This window comes from Stomoxys calcitrans, chromosome 4, assembly GCF_963082655.1.
Source record: "Stomoxys calcitrans chromosome 4, idStoCalc2.1, whole genome shotgun sequence".
Taxonomy (NCBI): Eukaryota; Metazoa; Arthropoda; class Insecta; order Diptera; family Muscidae; genus Stomoxys; species Stomoxys calcitrans.
The window spans coordinates 62,567,460-62,585,774 of record NC_081555.1 but is presented as its reverse complement, the minus strand read 5'-3'; the positions used below and the strand labels follow the sequence as shown (position 1 = coordinate 62,585,774).

At 37.6% G+C, this 18,315-nt stretch overlaps 1 protein-coding gene across 3 annotated transcripts; it reads right to left on the bottom strand.

Annotated features, from left to right (window-relative positions):
- Window positions 1-10,157: 10,157 nt before the first annotated feature.
- LOC106089990 (probable cytochrome P450 28c1) lies at window positions 10,158-18,315 on the bottom strand. 3 transcript variants are annotated; one of them, XM_013256013.1, is made up of 7 exons: window positions 18,053-18,315; window positions 17,852-17,990; window positions 15,467-15,676; window positions 12,730-13,140; window positions 12,541-12,664; window positions 10,476-10,745; window positions 10,158-10,420 (listed from the first exon to the last, which is right to left on the bottom strand). In XM_013256013.1, exons 1-7 carry the CDS (start codon window positions 18,241-18,243, stop codon window positions 10,254-10,256), a joined length of 1,512 nt encoding a protein of 503 aa, XP_013111467.1. In that variant the 5' UTR covers window positions 18,244-18,315; the 3' UTR covers window positions 10,158-10,253. The 3 variants fall into 3 exon arrangements, with proteins under 3 accessions (XP_013111467.1, XP_013111468.1, XP_013111469.1); XM_013256014.1 differs by having other exon boundaries at window positions 15,476-15,676; XM_013256015.1 differs by having other exon boundaries at window positions 18,078-18,141.

Here is an 18,315-nt window from a genome sequence, read left to right as displayed (position 1 = left end):
GCCCGGTTGAGTTTCTTCTCCGTTAACGACCAAAACAAGGCCCCCAATTGCACTCTTGTTCATCGGCTTTGACAGCTGTCCAGCGTTGCCGTCATTTGTAATTAATTCAAGACGATGCTTGCAGTCTTCATCTCCAGACAAAAGTTTGTTACCGATATCTCATAGTTGAAAATCAAAAATAATACCAATAGGTGAATACTAAGCCAAAGCATTAACCGACGTATTGATCTTTCTTTTGATATGTATGAGTTTGTGGTCCCAGTCCATGGAATTCGTTGAAAACCTCAGGAAAGACAAAATAGTTTGGTTCACCCGTTCGGCCAACCCCGTTCGGTTTCCCCACGACCGGTTGGGAGATGTTACCGATATCTCCATCTTTATTGCATTACATTTTCAAAGTCCATTTGAATTCTCACCGAAACAATTCCAATAACTGTTCAATAAACAAAACAGTTCTCTCTTTTCATTGTCTTTCAAATGTTACCATGCCGTTATTATTATACCCTCCACCATAGGATGGGGGGTATACTAATTTCGTCATTCTGTTTGTAACTACTCGAAATATTCATCTGAGACCCCATAAAGTATATATATTTTTGATCATCGCGACATTTTATGTCGATCTAGCCATGTCCGTCCGTCTGTCTGTCAAAAGCACGCTTACTTTCGAAGGAGTCAAGCTAGCCGCTTGAAATTTTGCACAAATACTTTTGATTAGTGTAGGTCGGTTGAAGGAGTCAAGCTAGCCGCTTGAAATTTTGCACAAATACTTCTTACTAGTGTAGGTCGGTTGGTATTGCAAATGGGCCTTATCGGTAGACGTTTTGATATAGCTACCATATAAACCGATCTTGAGTCTTGACTTCTTGAGCCTCTAGAGTGCGCAATTCTTATACGAATGGAATGAAATTTTACACGACGTGTTTTGTTATGATAACCAACAACTGTGCCAAGTATGGTTCAAATCGGTCCATAACCTGATATAGCTGTCATATAAACCGATCTTGGGTCTTGACTTCTTGAGCCTCTAGAGTGCGCAATTCTTATACGATTGGAATGAAATTTTGCACGACGTGTTTTGTTATGATATCCAATAACTGTGCCGAGTATGGTTCAAATCAGTCCATGACCTGATATAGCTGTCATATAAATCGATCTTGGGTCTTGAATTCTTGAGCCTCTAGAGGGCGGAATTCTTATCCGATTGGAATGAAATTTTCCACGACGTGTTTTGTTATGACATCCAACAACTGTGCCAAGTACGGTTCAAATCAGACCATAACCAGATATAGCTGCCATATAAACCGATCTTGGGTCTTGACTTCTTGAGCCTCTAGAGGGCGCAATTCTTATACGAATGGAATGAAATTCTGCACGACGTGTTTTGTTATGACATCCAACAACTGTGTCAAGTAAGGTTCAAATCGGTTCATAACCTGATATAGCTGCCATATAAACTAATCTGGGATCTTGACTTCTTAAGCCTCTAGAGGTCGCAATTATTATCCGATTTGCCTGAAATTTTGTACGACGAATGCTCTCATGACCATCAACAAACGAGTTTATTGTGGTCTGAATCGGTCTCTAGCCCGATACAGCTCCCATATAAATCGATCTCTCTATTTTACTTCTTGAGCCCCTAAAGGGCACAATTCTTATTCGAATTGGCTGACATTTTACACAGGTCTCCAACATATAATTTAATTGTGGTCCAAACCGGACCATATCTTGATATCACTCTAATAGCAGAGCAAATCTTTTCTTATATTCTTTTGTGCCAAAGAAGAGATACCGGGAAAAGAACTCGAAAAATTCGATTCATGGTGGAGGGTATATAAGATTCGGTCCGGTCGAACTTAGCACGCTTTTACCTGTTGTGTTTTAAAGAATACGCGTGGTGCTATCCATTTTCAATTACCACTCGGCTATTCACCATAATGTCCATTCCAATTAGAACTTCAAAGATCATTACTTTATCATCGACAATTGTTAATTAATGCTTTCTGTCATATGCGCACAACGATATTCGCCTCCCTCCCGTGATTTACAACACGGCACAAATTGACAATTCAGTTTCTTGGCTACGGATTGCTTTACCAGGGAAACTGCACATCCCGAATCGATCACTGCAATGAAATTCAAATCATTTAATACCACGTCCTTGGTTATCATTTTCTTGTTAACAATCGCATTCACAGATTATTTTGCCCTTTTTGGCGGCTTAGGACAATTTCGCGATATGTGTCCTTCATCTTTCAATTTATCGCTACTTGTGTCCTTTTTGGTCTTACGTTCAAAGTCTTTCTTCACCGGCACATTTTGAGCGTATGTCTTACCTCTCGACACTGACATTATTTCCTGTAGCGATTTCAATAAATCCTGACACTTATCGAATGGCATTGCGGTTAGTTTTCTCCGTAAAACCTCATCATGTAATTCGCTAATAATATATTTGATTTCCGATACGCAACGTGCTATAGTAGTACTCAACTATTGTCTCACCTTTGTTTTAATTAGTACTCATCAATTGAATATGAATATCGGCACTTTTTATAACGCATGGAAAATCGTCCAAAGTAGCAAGGTAAATGCCGCAAAATGTTGGGTTAATGGTCACCCAACATTTTGCGGCACCTAATAATTTTCTTCGAATCGCGAATAACACAATTCCGTCATGTCACTGGTATGCAAATTTCACTTCTTCAACCGAATTGAACCGATGTGACCGTAAAACTGTTTGGGTCGAAGGAGGGCAAAACATCAATTATCTCACGCACATTAACATTATTATTAAAAGCAAACGATGGTTGGTTATGATCATTATCTTTCTTTACCGTGATTAGCAAAATAATTGTCTCCAAATAATGCTGGTGTTGATTCAAAGCATTTCCTGTGTGGTTTCCATGCATTGGGCATATACAAATTCATCGTTGTAGTTGTGTGTAAGGGCTAATGGTGCCCTTATACAGGACAACATTTTCCAAATGTCGCCCCAACCCTCTCAATGTGTTACATTTTTGCATTTTCAATCGAATATGTTAATATGTACATATGTTGCCATTTCGACCAAATATATGGGAAAAATCGCATCCTTGTTTTCGGATGTAGATTTTTCTAGAAATGCATCTACTTTTTCAATTTTTATTATATATTTACTTTTAATATTTTGTCGCTTTTGCAAAACATTCAAAAAATTGTGTCTTCTTCTACTTTGGTCAAACGAAATTTGCTGGAATGATAGCCGCTGATTTTAAGTAAGAAATTCTATACCGTAGACTTGGTACAGTTTATGAAATGCAGCATTTTTCCACTCTCTGTGCAAAAAACGAATACTATACACGGTGGTGGGGTTATGTCTCCTTCCTTAGGAACGGCAGATAAATTTTCAAATTTCTCGATAATAAAGGGTGATTTTTTTGAGGTTAGGATTTTCATGCATTAGTATTTGACAGATCACGTGGGATTTCAGACATGGTGTCAAAGAGAAAGATGCTCAGTATGCTTTGACATTTCATCATGAATAGACTTACTAACGAGCAACGCTTGCAAATCATTGAATTTTATTACCAAAATCAGTGTTCGGTTCGAAATGTGTTCAAATTTTGACAAATTTTGTTCAGCGATGAGGCTCATTTCTGGTTGAATGGCTACGTAAATAAGCAAAATTGCCGCATTTGGAGTGAAGAGCAACCAGAAGCCGTTCAAGAACTGCCCATGCATCCCGAAAAATGCACTGTTTGGTGTGGTTTGTACGCTGGTGGAATCATTGGACCGTATTTTTTCAAAGATGCTGTTGGAGGCAACGTTACGGTGAATGAACACATTTCGAACCGAACACTGATTTTGGTAATAAAATTCAATGATTTGCAAGCGTTGCTCGTTAGTAAGTCTATTCATGATGAAATGTCAAAGCATACTGAGCATCTTTCTCTTTGACACCATGTCTGAAATCCCACGTGATCTGTCAAATACTAATGCATGAAAATCCTAACCTCAAAAAAATCAATTAGAATCCATCGGCAGCATCACGTTTTGTGCCCATCGTCGACGTCGTCTTAAGCATGTTTGAAATTGTTGAGTGAGCGGCTCCATTGCCCGCTAAAGGCGCATAACGTCTCCGTTGTCGTTGACACCTCGTCGTTTCGCTGGAATTCTTTCGGCTGAGCTAATCCGCTGCTTTGAGAAATATTAACGTCGTCGTACATTTTAAATTCTGCGTCTCTTAAACGTTTAATAAGCTCTACCATATTACGTGACGTTTTCAAGCCGTTTTTTCAAAGCTCTTCCTTCAGCCGTACTATTGTCTAATGCCCCATACGACACAGGTATGTATTTCACAATAATGTAACGTATTTCCGCACACGTTCACACATACACAATTTCAAGTGTATCAACGTCACAAATACACTATTATTGTGAACGATATTCGTTTCGATCCCACTTCAGTAAATTGTCGAAGGATGGGCGAGTGGGATAAAGGTTTAAATTTAAAATGTTTATTAATTCAAATAATTGTACTGTGTGTTTATAATAAAGAAAAATAGTATGACAGAGCTCGGTTTAGATGCGTCTCCGTTAACGACCAAAACAACACTGACATTAATAAATAAAAGTATATATTAAATACAAATTTATTCCCTTCAGTTTGATATTTTCCAATTAAAGCATATTGCAACATATTTGCTTCCGTGTTAATAAACATATTAAAAATTTTAAAAAAATTAACTTCATACCTTCAGCGTTTTCTTATTCTAAGATAAAATTTCAAATTTGTGTAAATTTTACTCAATCTCTTGATTTGATTGATAATTGACTGGGCAATTTGTCGAAATCCGCTGCTGATGAAGGGTGTATAGAAGCCCAGAAACTGCAGTCCTGCGATCCATTCCAGCACTTGAAAACATTTTGTTTTAAAACCAAATTTTGATATTAATAATATATAATAAGTTGGGCAACCATTGCACTATGGTCTCAACCTCATGTTTTTCCGGCCAAAACTATTTCAGCATTTTATTTGTAGTTGTAAACCCTTATAACTCCCTCCCCTTACCCTAATTTTCAGGGCCGCCCACCCTAAAACTTACCAAACATATATTTAGAGCAATCACGACAATATGGGACTCAAATGAAAGGTATTTTGGATAAGAAAACGTATCTGATATCCAATTGTCGGACCAAGTGCTAGGGGGACCACCCCAATCCCCAAAACACACCTAAATCGGACATATTTACCTACCATGGCAATATGGACTCAAATTATAGGTATTTGCGAGTAGAATACGAATCTGAAATCAAAGGTGGGACCCCCCTTCTGGGGGTCCACCCCATCCCCAAAACACCCCCCAAACAACACTTATTTACTGACCATGGGAATATGGGGCTTAAATAAAAGGTATCTGATATCCAAATAGGAGACCAAGTGTTTGGGAGGCCGCCTCTCCCCAAAAACCTCCCCCAAAGGGGACACATTTACGACTATAGCCACATGAGGCTCAAATGAAAGGTCTTTGGGGGTAAAGCACAAATCTGATATCAATATTCGGGAAAAGTGTCTATGGGGCCAACCTACCTCCACAACACCACCCAACCCCCAAAACACCCCTAAATCGGACATATTTACCGATCATGGCAATATGGGACTCAAATGAAAGGTATTTGCCAGTAGAATACGAATCTGATATCCAAATGTGGGACCACGTTTCTGGGGGTCCACCCCTTCCCCAAAACACCCCTCAAATAGGACTTATTTACTGACCATGGGAATATGGGGCTTAAATAAAAGGTATTTGAGTGTAGAATTAGAATCTGATATCCAACTATGAGACCAAGTATTTGGTGGGCCGCTTCTCACCAAAAACATCCCCCAAAGGGGACAAATTTACGACCATAGCCATATGGGGCTCAAATGAAAGGTCTTTGGGAGTAAAGCACGAATCTGATGTCAATATTTGGGAAAAGTGTCTATGGGGCCACCCCACCCTCACAACAACTCACAATTAGTAAGTATTTGCTGACATTGGGGACCAACTGTCAAGGGCACGTCTTACCATCATAACAACCCCCAAATAGAACATTGGGGACCATAACAACCCCCAAATAGAACGTATTTGCTCACCAACACAATTTGGGTCGTAAAGAGAGTGGAACTAAATATTTATAGTTTTCAGGGCCAATACCCCAAACCGGACATATTTGCTGACTTTTGCAATAAGGAGTTTAAATGAGATTTGAAAACGAATTTGATATCCAAATAAATGATATATAGATATATGAGAGTAGAGCACGTTGCTGATATATTTTCCGGGCTTAGTGTTTGGGGGACCACCCCAATCCCCAAAACACTTTTTAATCGGCCATATTTACCGACACTGTCGATGTGGAGCTTAAATGGAAGATATTGGGGGTAGAGCAAGAATGAACCCACCCATCGCAAAATGGGGCCTAAATAAAGTAGTAGAATACGAATTTGATATCCAAATGTTGGACCATGTATTTAGGGCATCACCCCTTCCCCAAAACAGCCCGCAAAGGTTAACAATTTTTCGACCATTTCAATATGTGGTATTTGAAATTAACGAATTTGATAACCTATTTTTGGCCATGTGTTTGGGGGACGCCTCATCGGGTAAACTCCCCTTAAACCAATGGAAATAAATGGTATTTGAAAGAAGAGCACGATGCTGATATTTTTTCAGGGCCAAGTGTCTGGAGGACCACCTCACCCCCGAACACACCCCAAAATCAAATATCATGAAAGTATCGGGCTGAAATAAAGTATTTTAAGAATGGAGCACACCTTACATCCAAACTTAAATTCGTAGACCAAAAAAGATCACATTAAAATTTTGTTTCATATAAAGTACATAAAAGAAGGCGCAGCGGAGCGGGCCCGGGTCAGCTAGTAATATATATAATTTACTGCCCAATTGCAACTTATTACAAGTCTGGAATTATGTATTTTATTAGAAATAGGTGCGTCCAATTACTCGTACTGTCTGGCCAAATCCGCACAAAACTGGGGCAAACTTTTGGTTTTGTAACCAAAAAAATTATAATTATGATCCAATTTATATAGAAGTTATGCCTAAATGACAAATTATGTGAGTTATATTGAAAACACGTTACTGTTTTCCAAAAAAAAAGCAAAATCCATATTTCATCAAAATCGGACGAAAAATCAGCATTTAACAAAAATTACTTTTTTTATTTTAAAAACTCTTTTTTAGCAATTTCAAAAAAAAAAAAAATACTTAAAAACGGCGTATTTCTCTCAAACGTCATTAAGGTGGCGACTTCATGATTATGTTTCTGAAAGCTCTTGTAAGTGCCTTTAATTTCGGGTATCACTTTGTTATATAATTACTTTTAAAATATGTAATTTTCAAAGCGAAGTAAAACAAATAATTTGGAATGTTAAAGACAGAACATTTGTAAAAATCTATTCAAATTCGGCATACCCCTAACTGATAATGTGATATAATGTTAATAAAGACTGTTGTTTCCCTCCTTGTCCTCCTTTTCTTTTCTAATAGAACAAACCAAAAATATGTAAAAACTCCGTTTTTAATTTTGGCCAAAAATGGGTCATTAAAAGCATAGTGCTCGGGTTTGTAGCTATCCCTGCGGTTACTGCCAACCAAAAACAAATAATCTTAAACGCACGTAGGTGATGAGGAACTAACTTTACTTTACGTACTTTGTACACATGTGTACATATTTATAGAAATACAGCCGGCGGACATGGTAAAATCGAATCAAAAAGCAATTTAAAGTCGATCGGTTTTCGGCGGTTTACGCCGAACGTGTAGAAAAATGCACAATAATGGAGATGTTACAGCACAATAAGCAACATCAACCAGGACCTGAAAAATGTTGAAACTTGGGCCACCAACAACATGCCTTATAGAAATCCTTCGAAATCAAAGTGTTTAATATTAATTTCAAAAAAAAAAAAATCGTATCAGATAAATCAGCTAGCCATAAACATAAATAAATCCCAAATAGGCTTTGTTCGATACTCACCAAATCTGGGCTTTACGTTTAACGACGACCTCACCTGGACAAATCATATTAATACTGCAGCAGGCAAAGTCTACGGAATGTTACAAAATTTGTGGGCTGTGCAATCCTCAACATCCCAGGATATACGCATGCTTTTGACCAAAAACTATCTAGTTCCCGTGCTCATTTATGGCAGAGAAATATTTGCAAATTGTAGCTATACTGTTTTTCAGAAACTTAATGCCGATACAAAAGCTCAAGATCTGAGAAACAGTTTTCTGTCCATTCAATTCGTCTTTGCAACGAACTGCTGAATCACATCCAAACAATAAGCTATGCAACTTAAGTCAAAAAGGAGCTAAAAACATTATTGAATTCATGTACCTACCGGGAGATCGGTATCGACCGATCTGGGCCATATTGAACACGGATGTCGAAGAGCTTAAGTCAGTTCACTGTACCAAATTTCAGCGAAAAATGGTAAGAAGAACTTTATATGGGAGATCGGTATATATTACAGCTATATCCAAGTTGGAGGCTTATGCCACTGAACGGGAACATCGTAATGCTGGGTACATTATCCTGCTGGGTATCCTGCCATGCTAAAACTTCTCTACCAAGTGGTGTCGCTATGGGGCACTCCGTTCGGAATCGGCATAAAAAAGGAGCCCTGTTATCATTTAACCTTAATATACTCCGATCTTGACCATACCCAGTGTGAATGTCGAGGGGCCCAACACTGCACACTTTGACAAATTTCGGCGATATTGGATAATAAATTCGCTTTTTATGGGCCCAGACTATAAATCAGGAACCGGTATATATGCCAGCTATATCCAAATATAGACCGATCTAAGCCATATTGAACAGCTCACTATGCCAAATTTCAGAGAAATCGGACAATAAATGCTCCATTTATGGATCCACGACTCTAAACAAGGAGATCGGTATATATGACAGCTATATCAAAATATAGACGTATCTGAGCCGTATTGAACAAGGATGTAGAGGGCCCCAGAACAATGCACTGTTCCGAATTTCAGCGAAATCGGATAATAATACGGCGTGCTGCAATGCGATACCTCTTTGTGGAAAAATTTTTACATGGCTGCCATACCAAATGGTACAGTACCTCCCAAATGTCGCCAGCATTAAGAGGTGATAACAATCGCTGAAAATATTCATGATGTTCTCGCTAAGATTCGAACCCAGCCGTTCACCGTCATAGGCGGACCTGCTAACCTCTGCGGTACGGTGGCCTCCGATAGGGTCGGAAACGGATATTTCGATGTGTTGCAAACGGAATGACAAAATGAATATACCCTCATCCTTCGGTGGTAGATATAAAGATGCATTTATGGCCATAATTTTGAGAACAAGAGCTATTCATGTCAGAGTCATTAAAATCCACTTTTTCTCTCTCTTAAAATGGTCCTAAAATATAAGGACAATATCTGTTTACCCTTTTCTTTTTTGGTCTTAAAATCTACTTAAGAATACATACAGGATATCTGGCTATAGACAATTTAAAAAAAGTAAATTTTTTGTATTTATTTTACCCTTTTTCAAAAGATTATAAAAATCTCTCTGCGCTTTAGCTTTGGAACGAGTGGAGCACGAAGCTCGAAAATATGCACAAGTACTTCTTATTGATAAAAGACAGTTGGGATAGTACATGAGCCAAATCGGCCCATATTTACATATTATTCGATTATACTTCATGAGTCTCTAGCGAGCGCAATTCTTATCCGATTTGGCTGAAATTTAACACGATGACCTTTCCTATGAACTCCAAAATTGCACCAAGTATGGTCCGAATCGGTCCCCCGGATTAATATTCCTATTCAATATTTCTATCCCGGTATAGATCCCATATAAACAAATCTCCGATTTTATCTGATTTGGCTTAAATTTCGCACCATGACTTACCAAATTTATATGGGAACATTTTTTGGTTCCCATATAAGGCGAGCTCCCGATCTTACGTCTTGAGCGCATTACCTATCCGAATTGGATGAAATTTTAGTTACTGCTTAATAGAAATCGTACAAAAAACCTGACAAAAATGATTCAGTCGAGCTGAACTTAATGTGCTTTTACTTGTTTCTCTAAGAATCCTAAGCATAAAAAAGAAATAAGTAAAGAACATTTCAAAGTTATTGATAAATTAAAATTATATTTTAGAAGTAGGACAATTTATTCGAATTTATTTACGTATAGTATACATTGTATACCCCTGCTTAAGTCATTATTTAGGACCTCCTTTGAAAGTCTAGCCAAACTCCACCGTTATGCAATGCCAGAAAACTTTTAGGGTCAAGCCTAAAATCGGGTTTAGTTCTTTTGTTCAATTTAACTTGAAACGTCCTAACAAGATATGCTACTGCAGATTTAGATTGAAGCAATGCAAAACGTTTACCTATAACCAAAAAGTTCATTAAGGGAAAGCTTTCACTTTTATATAACTATCTTACCTATGCAAGTGCGAGGACCATCTCCAAATCCCAAGAATACTCCACAATCGCGAAAATGTTTTACTCCCCCATTTTCTGGTAGAAATCGTTCAGGTTTGAATATTTCCGGTTCGGGGTAGTATTGAGCATCGTGATGGAAAGCATAAATTGGGATTATTACCGGCTCACCCTCGTTCAGTGTGAGAATTTTACCATCTTTGTTCGACATTTGATAAGTCTTTGTGCAACATTTAGTAGACCATAAACCAGGAGGATAGATACGAAGAGTTTCTGAAAAGACGAATAATGAACTTTCACAGGAAGTTCTTTAGAATATAAATCGAACTTTTTCTTAAATTTGGCCTACATATACAGCAAATTCGCTTCCCTCTTTAAAAACGAACTTAACAAAGTTTTAATACATTTATAAAATGTTTAGGTCAATCCCTTTCAACTTCGTATACACTAGAGCCCAAATCCACTTTATTTGAGTAAGTCCCCCAAACCCGTTTACACTATGTTTGAAATGATTTTGAGTTGGAAATTTCGAACCACAATTGACAGCAGCAATGTTTTTACAGAATTTTTATAGTCTCTACCATAGGAATAATGGTCTGAGACCCAACAAAGTATATATACTCTTGATCGTCTCGAAATCCTGAGTCGAGTTAGCCATGTCCGTACCTCTGTCTGTCTGTCGAAAGCACGCTAACTTTCGAATGAGTAAAACTAGGCACTTAAAATTTTTCACAAATACTTCCAGCTAGTGTAGGTCGGTTAAAATTGTGAATGGGCCATATTGGTCTATTTTTTGATATAGCTGCCATATCAATTGATCTTGGATCTTAAATTCTTGAGTCTCTACACGGTGCAATTCTTATCCAATTTGGCCGAAATATTTTATGAGGTGTTTTGTTATGACTTCTAATAACTGTCCTAAGTATGGTCAAAATCGGTTCATAACTTGATATAGCTGCCATATAAACCGGTAACGGATCTTGACTTCTTGAGCCTGCATGGAGCGCAATTATTATCCTGTTTGGCTAACATTTTTCATGAAATCTTATGTTTTGACTTCAAAAAACTATGACAATTATTATTAAAATCGGTTCATAACCAAATATAGCTCCCATATAAAACGATCTGTTGTCGAAGATTAGCTATTTCGTACTATATTTCACTTTCTGGTACCAAATGTACGAAATGTGCCAAATTTCAGACCTCTAGCTCCATATCTGAAGAATGTATCAAATGGTACCAATTTTGGTAAAAAATATACGAATTTTGAATAGATCATTTAGTCACCCATCATATTTTCCCTAGTTGTACCTACATGTCAAATTTCAGACGTCTAGCTCCATCTGTAAAGAAAGTAGCAAATGGTACCAATTGCGGTACTAAGCGTACGTTTTCTCCCTTTACCAGTACTATTTTTCCATTTTTTTTACCGAGATGTCTTTTAAATCAAATTTCAAACTTCTGCATCTATCCATCCGCCCAGTACAAAGTTTTCCCATTTCGTACCTTTTTGGTACTTTTTTAGTACCTAAATCTACAAATTTCCAAAAGCTCTTATTATCACTTAATTAAGGTGCCATAGCTTACCTAAGTTGCTAAGTTGCAAAGTTCAGAGCTCTAGTTCAATTTGCAAGGAAAGTACCAAATAGTACGATTTGCGGTACTAAACGTACTTCTAGCCCTTTCCGTTCGCGCTGGCGTTTCGTACTTTTTGGTACTTTTATGTACCTAATCAACATTCGTGCAAAATTTCATGATTCTAGCTTTAGCCGTTCGGGCTGGGCGATGATCAGTCAGTCAGTCGCGTAACTCTTTTATATATATATATCGGCTAATTTTAATTAAAAAATGTCCGATGTTTCGAAAAAGGGCTGCCACACTGTTCGGACTCGGCATAAAAAAGGAGATCCCATATCACTGAGCCTAAACTTTTCTCGGACTGCACTCCTTGTTCCTTCATGGAGTGATCATAGGAAATTTAGTAAGTTTACTATTACATCGCGTTTTCATATGAGAAATATTCTCCCATCCGTCAGTCTGGAAATTTAACTTAAAGCTTTATACACACCGTGTATACAGGCATCCAAATACGGCATTTCATTTAATTTATCAAAAGTGATTCCATGTTGATCATCATAGTTCAAGCAGATTTCTTCATACAATGCCCTTTGAGTTAAAGGCTCTTTAGCCAACTGAAAATATAATAATAAAAAAAAATGAAGCGAAAGCATTTCTTGCAATATCATTAAGATTTTACCATTAGCAAACAATGAGAAATTACTGTCGCTGTCGTGTCCAGACCATCTATTAAAAATGTCATGGTATGTGAATATATTTCCATATCCGTGAGTTTATACAGCTCTTTTATTTTAATTAAATGATCTAGAATATCATTCTTTTCGGTAGCCTTGGCGTAACGCATATTATAAGCATTACTCATAAGATCCATAAAAAAATTCTCACAGTCCGAGGGAAAGAATTTTGCTTTATAATATTTCAAAAGAATTGGCAACAAGCCACTGATTAAAGTAAATATGCTAAAGGCAATATTGTCACTGGCAAATTTGTTAACATTTTCTGATATTGGTAATGGAGTTTGTGTAAAACTTTTCGATTCCATACCCAATACACAATCGCTTAAGCTCTCTGCTGTGAACCGCAATGCAAGCTGCAACGATATTCAAGGGTTTTTTTAAGTTAGTTAACAAAAAAACCCATCAAGCTGCTATCAAAAGTCTTCTATGAATTCTAAGAAAATTATCCTCAGACACCATGAGTCTAGAACGGTCTTCAGGATTTTAATAGAAAAGTCCGCCCGTGGGTATATATCTGCTAGGCCAAGGCGAAACTGCTTATGAAATTTTCGATGATAATAATTAGAAGTGCAAATTTTTTAAATAGGCGAAACGAACTACGACTCATGGGAGAGACACATCCGGGAGTGCCTTCTCCGCAAGCTTCTGATCCATGCCGGGATTGAAAAGAAGTCCAGGGTTCTTTTCAATCGGGTTCTGTACGGTTTGGCAGAACCGTCTCCATCATCGATCGGTGAGGTGTAAACGGTGCATGGAGTGGGTGCATTTCTGATATGTTACAAGGTGCTGTGCGAACATAGATACCAGTGCGTCATAAGCGTCGTCGACGTCGCCTTCGGTGTCCTCTTCGCCGGACTAAGTGATGTCTCCGACTTCTCCAGTGCGGAAATATATGCAACAGCAGCTGCCCAACCCCAATACTGCCGAGCCGGTGCCGGGAAGTGTATCATTCTTGCAATTGAATTGCAATGGTCTCCGAGGCAAGCTCGATTTTATGAGTCGGAAGAACATATTGGTTGCAGCGATACAGAAGACAAAGCTGACCAAAACCTTCAGTCTGCAAAGTTGCAAACGACATGTGCTATGTAAGGATCACTTAAGGACTCGAGGTGGGGAATTGGACTTCATGATACACAATTCTATGCAGGATAGATTCATCTCGTTTACGCCTGGCGCTAGTGACCTCTAAATGGAATGTATGGAGATAGCAGACAAGTCCGGTACCGCCGTTAGTGGCCTATTGTCTGGCCATAATTCTATTAGACTTTAATGCCTAATTCTATTAGACTTTAATGCCTAATTCTATTAGACTTTAATGCCTAATTCTATTAGACTTTAATGCCCATCACGTTTCATGACATTCTCCGCTAGGTAAAGACCCAGGGGGCACAGCTTTGGCAGATCAGATTGAAGCCATTGAACCTTTTATAGTACCCGATGTCTGGAAGATGGGCAGAGTGATCCAGCTACTGAAAGGACCCGAGTAAGGGGAACTCGTACAGACCGATCTTACTTCTCTTACCAGCAGCCAAGATGCTTGAGGACTACTCCTCCCGAGGCTCATTACATAATTTCCATTCGCCGAGCAACAGCATGGATTTTGAAGACTCCATAGCACTGCAAGAGCTTTGCATGCCATCACCGCACACATTTTCGTGGCTTTCATCAGCCCAGGCAATATGATAGAACCGTCCACGTGGCACTAGGCCTATCGAAGGCATGCCAAACTATTTGAGGACATCACCAAAACGTCCTTCCAGCCAAGCCTGAAACGCTGGGTCACGAATTATCTGTGTGGTCGCCAGTCTTGGAATTTAGGTATAACAAGTGGAAACACCGTATAGTGAAACAGGGAGTTCCACAAGGAGGGGTGATATCTCCGGCACTGATTAACCTCTAACTATTCACCATTCCATCCACTCAAGAGGGTATCATATTTGAACGATTGTACGATCATGGCATCAGGCCTCCACCCATTGATGACATCTGCGATAAGTTAAACGTCTACCTCGATGTACTTACCGCTATTTCGCGGCAAGACATGTGAAGATATTTTCCACCAAATCTCCAGCCAAATTGTTGTTCACTACAAATTAGCGTGAAGTTAATAATGAGCTGAATGTGATACTCGGCGGAGAAACGTTTCCGACATTTAAGTGTCCCAAAATATTTGGTGTCACAATTGACAGCTCCTACACATTTTCCCCACATGCCACAGCAATTTGATGATTGGGTTGATAAAGAAACCTTGTTGACCATGTACAAAGCAATTGGCTGGTCTGTGGTAAGATATGTAGCGCCTGTCGTCAGCTTTGTGACACGCAGTGGAAAAATATTCAGATCTGTCAGAATTCCGCTCTTCGTTCTTCGACGGTCTGTTGTCTCCTCAGTTCTCACGTGGTCCATCTCCATCACGACATAACTACATGTTGTCCAAGCAATACTTTCTGAGCTGTTATCGCAGGTACCATCCAAATCATCATATTTTAGATAGGTATGATGATGATGGGGTACAAGATCGAGAGCGAGTAGCAGATGCTGTGAATAGCTACCGGGCTAATGTGGTCCTTGAAGAACGACCGTGTCCCATTGCATTTAAAGGCAAATTTTCTTAGAATTCGTCGTAGATTGCGATTTTCATAACCACTTTGTCGATAAGCAAAACTTGACCCAGCCTACCATACATACATCCTTTCCATTGATATTCAATAGTCCTTTGTTAACAATAAAATCATTCATCTGATCGCATATCTTGGGCATAGCATGGTAACATTGTCTTAAGCGGAAACTGGTCAAAGCAGGTGATATGAGAGATCGTTGAAGGCGCCATTTTTCACCCACTAATATAAAAGGATTGTTGGCAATCAGCGGATCTTTTCTGCAATCAATCTAAAAACAGTTTAAATAAATTGTTAATGTATTGGCTTTTTTAAATAAAAATAAAATATTGTATAAATAAATTCAGTTTAATAATATTATAGAGAGAGGCCCCTTTCCTAAAAATGAACTGTTGAAAGTTCATCTCCTATGTCTTTGTATGCACGGTTAGCATCAAAATAAAATGTGTGTCAAAGTATTTATTTAAAAACAATTTATTATATAAACCGAAAAAATTTCGTATTTTTTAAAATAAAAATATTTTGAATTACTTACACTATTTTAGTCATAGTATAGACAAGCTACGCCTTTGGTAAGAATCGAACCCGCGACCCCCGCACTTTACTACAGAGATGGCCTGTCAGAAACAGTGACGTATATGACATACATTTCCGACGTATATTACATACGTCGTAAACCTAGCCAAAAAACTAGGTTTCTGACAGAAAAAAAAATTCGAACGAAAATATGTCGAATTTTTGATCTGATTAACTAAAAATTTTGGCATAAGTCATTTTTTCCTCCTGGAGACGAGCAATATTGAAATTGGAAAAAATCGGTTCAGAATTAGAAAAAGCTACCGTAGGTTTACACGATTTTTACCAATATTGTTATAAAATGAATGACATCTGAGGTAGTGTCAAGTGAAATGGTAGATGGCGTGTTAAGTATGCTAATGTGAGGTAATGTCAAGTGAAATGGAAGATAGCGTGTTAAGTATTTTATTGAATAAGTAATGTTATTTTTAAGTATTGTTATTGAATAACATAATTAACACTCCATGTACCATTTCACTTGACACTTCCTCAGATGTCATGCATTTTTAACATATGTCGTTTACAACAGCTTTCAAAAAGCAAATTAAAACGGGAGAAGCAAATAATTTTGCAAAAGGATACAAAATAATTGCAATTTCTAAATATAATTGATGAAAACTAATAATTTATTGATTTTTTGCTTCACAAAAAAATCCTTAAACGTTACTTTATAAATTGACTTGAAATTTCCATATATTTCCAATTTATTGTGTGAAAAATGTAAATGCAAAAATTAAAAAAAAACTTAATATTTCTTTTATTGCGAATTTTTTTTTATATATAAACTCTTCTATATACAACAAATAAGTGACAATAATATTTGTTAAAAATCAAACTTTTACACTGAGTTATTAAGGTTTATGACGTTTGCGACTTTTTCTACGTTTTATACAAGTATACGACGTTTTCGACTTTTACAACTTTTTGACAGTCGGAAACCTAAAAAATCGTCTTACGGACCATCTCTGCTTTACTAATTCGGATATCGGGAAGGTCGGAGGATTAAAAACCGATTTCTAAGAAAAACTCTACTGAAATTCTGTTTAACGGACTACTTTGCAACAAATGTTTATAAACATTTTTATAATAGGACACTTATTAAAAAACTTTAGGAATTGTGTTGAGGGCTTTCTCTCCTATAGAATCACTTCAGCCACTCTATATTATTTTACTGCCTTGGTACTGAGAGACTCCGCCGTAGAAATTTTTTCAAAAAAAAAAAAAAAAAATTATTACGTGCCCTACCAAGCTGCAGGAAAAATTATAGTCAGAGATGCGTCTCCGTTAAACGTCTGTAAGAATTGTGTTAATAGGTCAGTTTGTACTAATTTCCTACAGCAATTGCGTTGAGAGTTCCTCTGCATCACATTTCGGAGGAAATTTGAAAAAGATGTCTCTCGCCATCCAATTTCTATTACATTTCTCCAAAAATTTTGTCCAGATTCGATGTTGAGCCGCTGTCGAAAGTCTCTTAGAAAATATTGTACATAATCCTATTTTAAAGGTTTATATTAAGGATCCAGCCCGATATCAAACTGCGACAAAAGTTGTGCCCTCCAGGTGCTGTAAATGCTATATTGGGTGATGGTGTCCATAGCAGTTGGGACAGCTTATAGTATTGTATATTCCTTGGGCCTTCAATGGCGCCGAAAATATCGTGAATTGCTGTAACAGTGTGCTATGTACCTTTATAAAATCCTTAAAAACCACTACGGAAATTATATTAAACAACAAATACTAAACTGCATTTGTTGTTTAACTGAACAAACAGAGACAATATTCAAGAATGGTAAAAATGAGAATTGAATTATGTATATAAACATAAATAGTTAAAAGACTAGCGCCTATTATATCGCGTTATTTAACTCACCAATTTCCCAACATCGTTATCGTTGAAATGGTTGAATGAAGTTACAAATATATTATGCACAATGTGTGGATCTATAATCATCAATGTTGGCGTGCGCATCAGATAAGTGCCCACAAATTTGTCTGTCGACTGAAAACGCCTAAAATTGCAGAATTATTGATGTGAAATATGCGATTAATAATGAATTGTAAGTCACTTAACACATAAATATCTTTCATATCATCACCAAAATGTTGTCTGCGCAGCAACAGGTTTGGATAGGACCCAAAGAGAGCACGAGGTTTGGGTCCTCGAACGTTTCTACACTGCCAGTAATCGAAATTCCAACAAAGAAACTTATAAGTTATACAACATGATGTTAAAACTATTGCCAATAGGTATAGATACATCATATTTTTCGAAATCTTTGCCAAGCGATTCTCCTAGCCACACATCGACAATTCGGCGAAGTAATGAAGCGACTA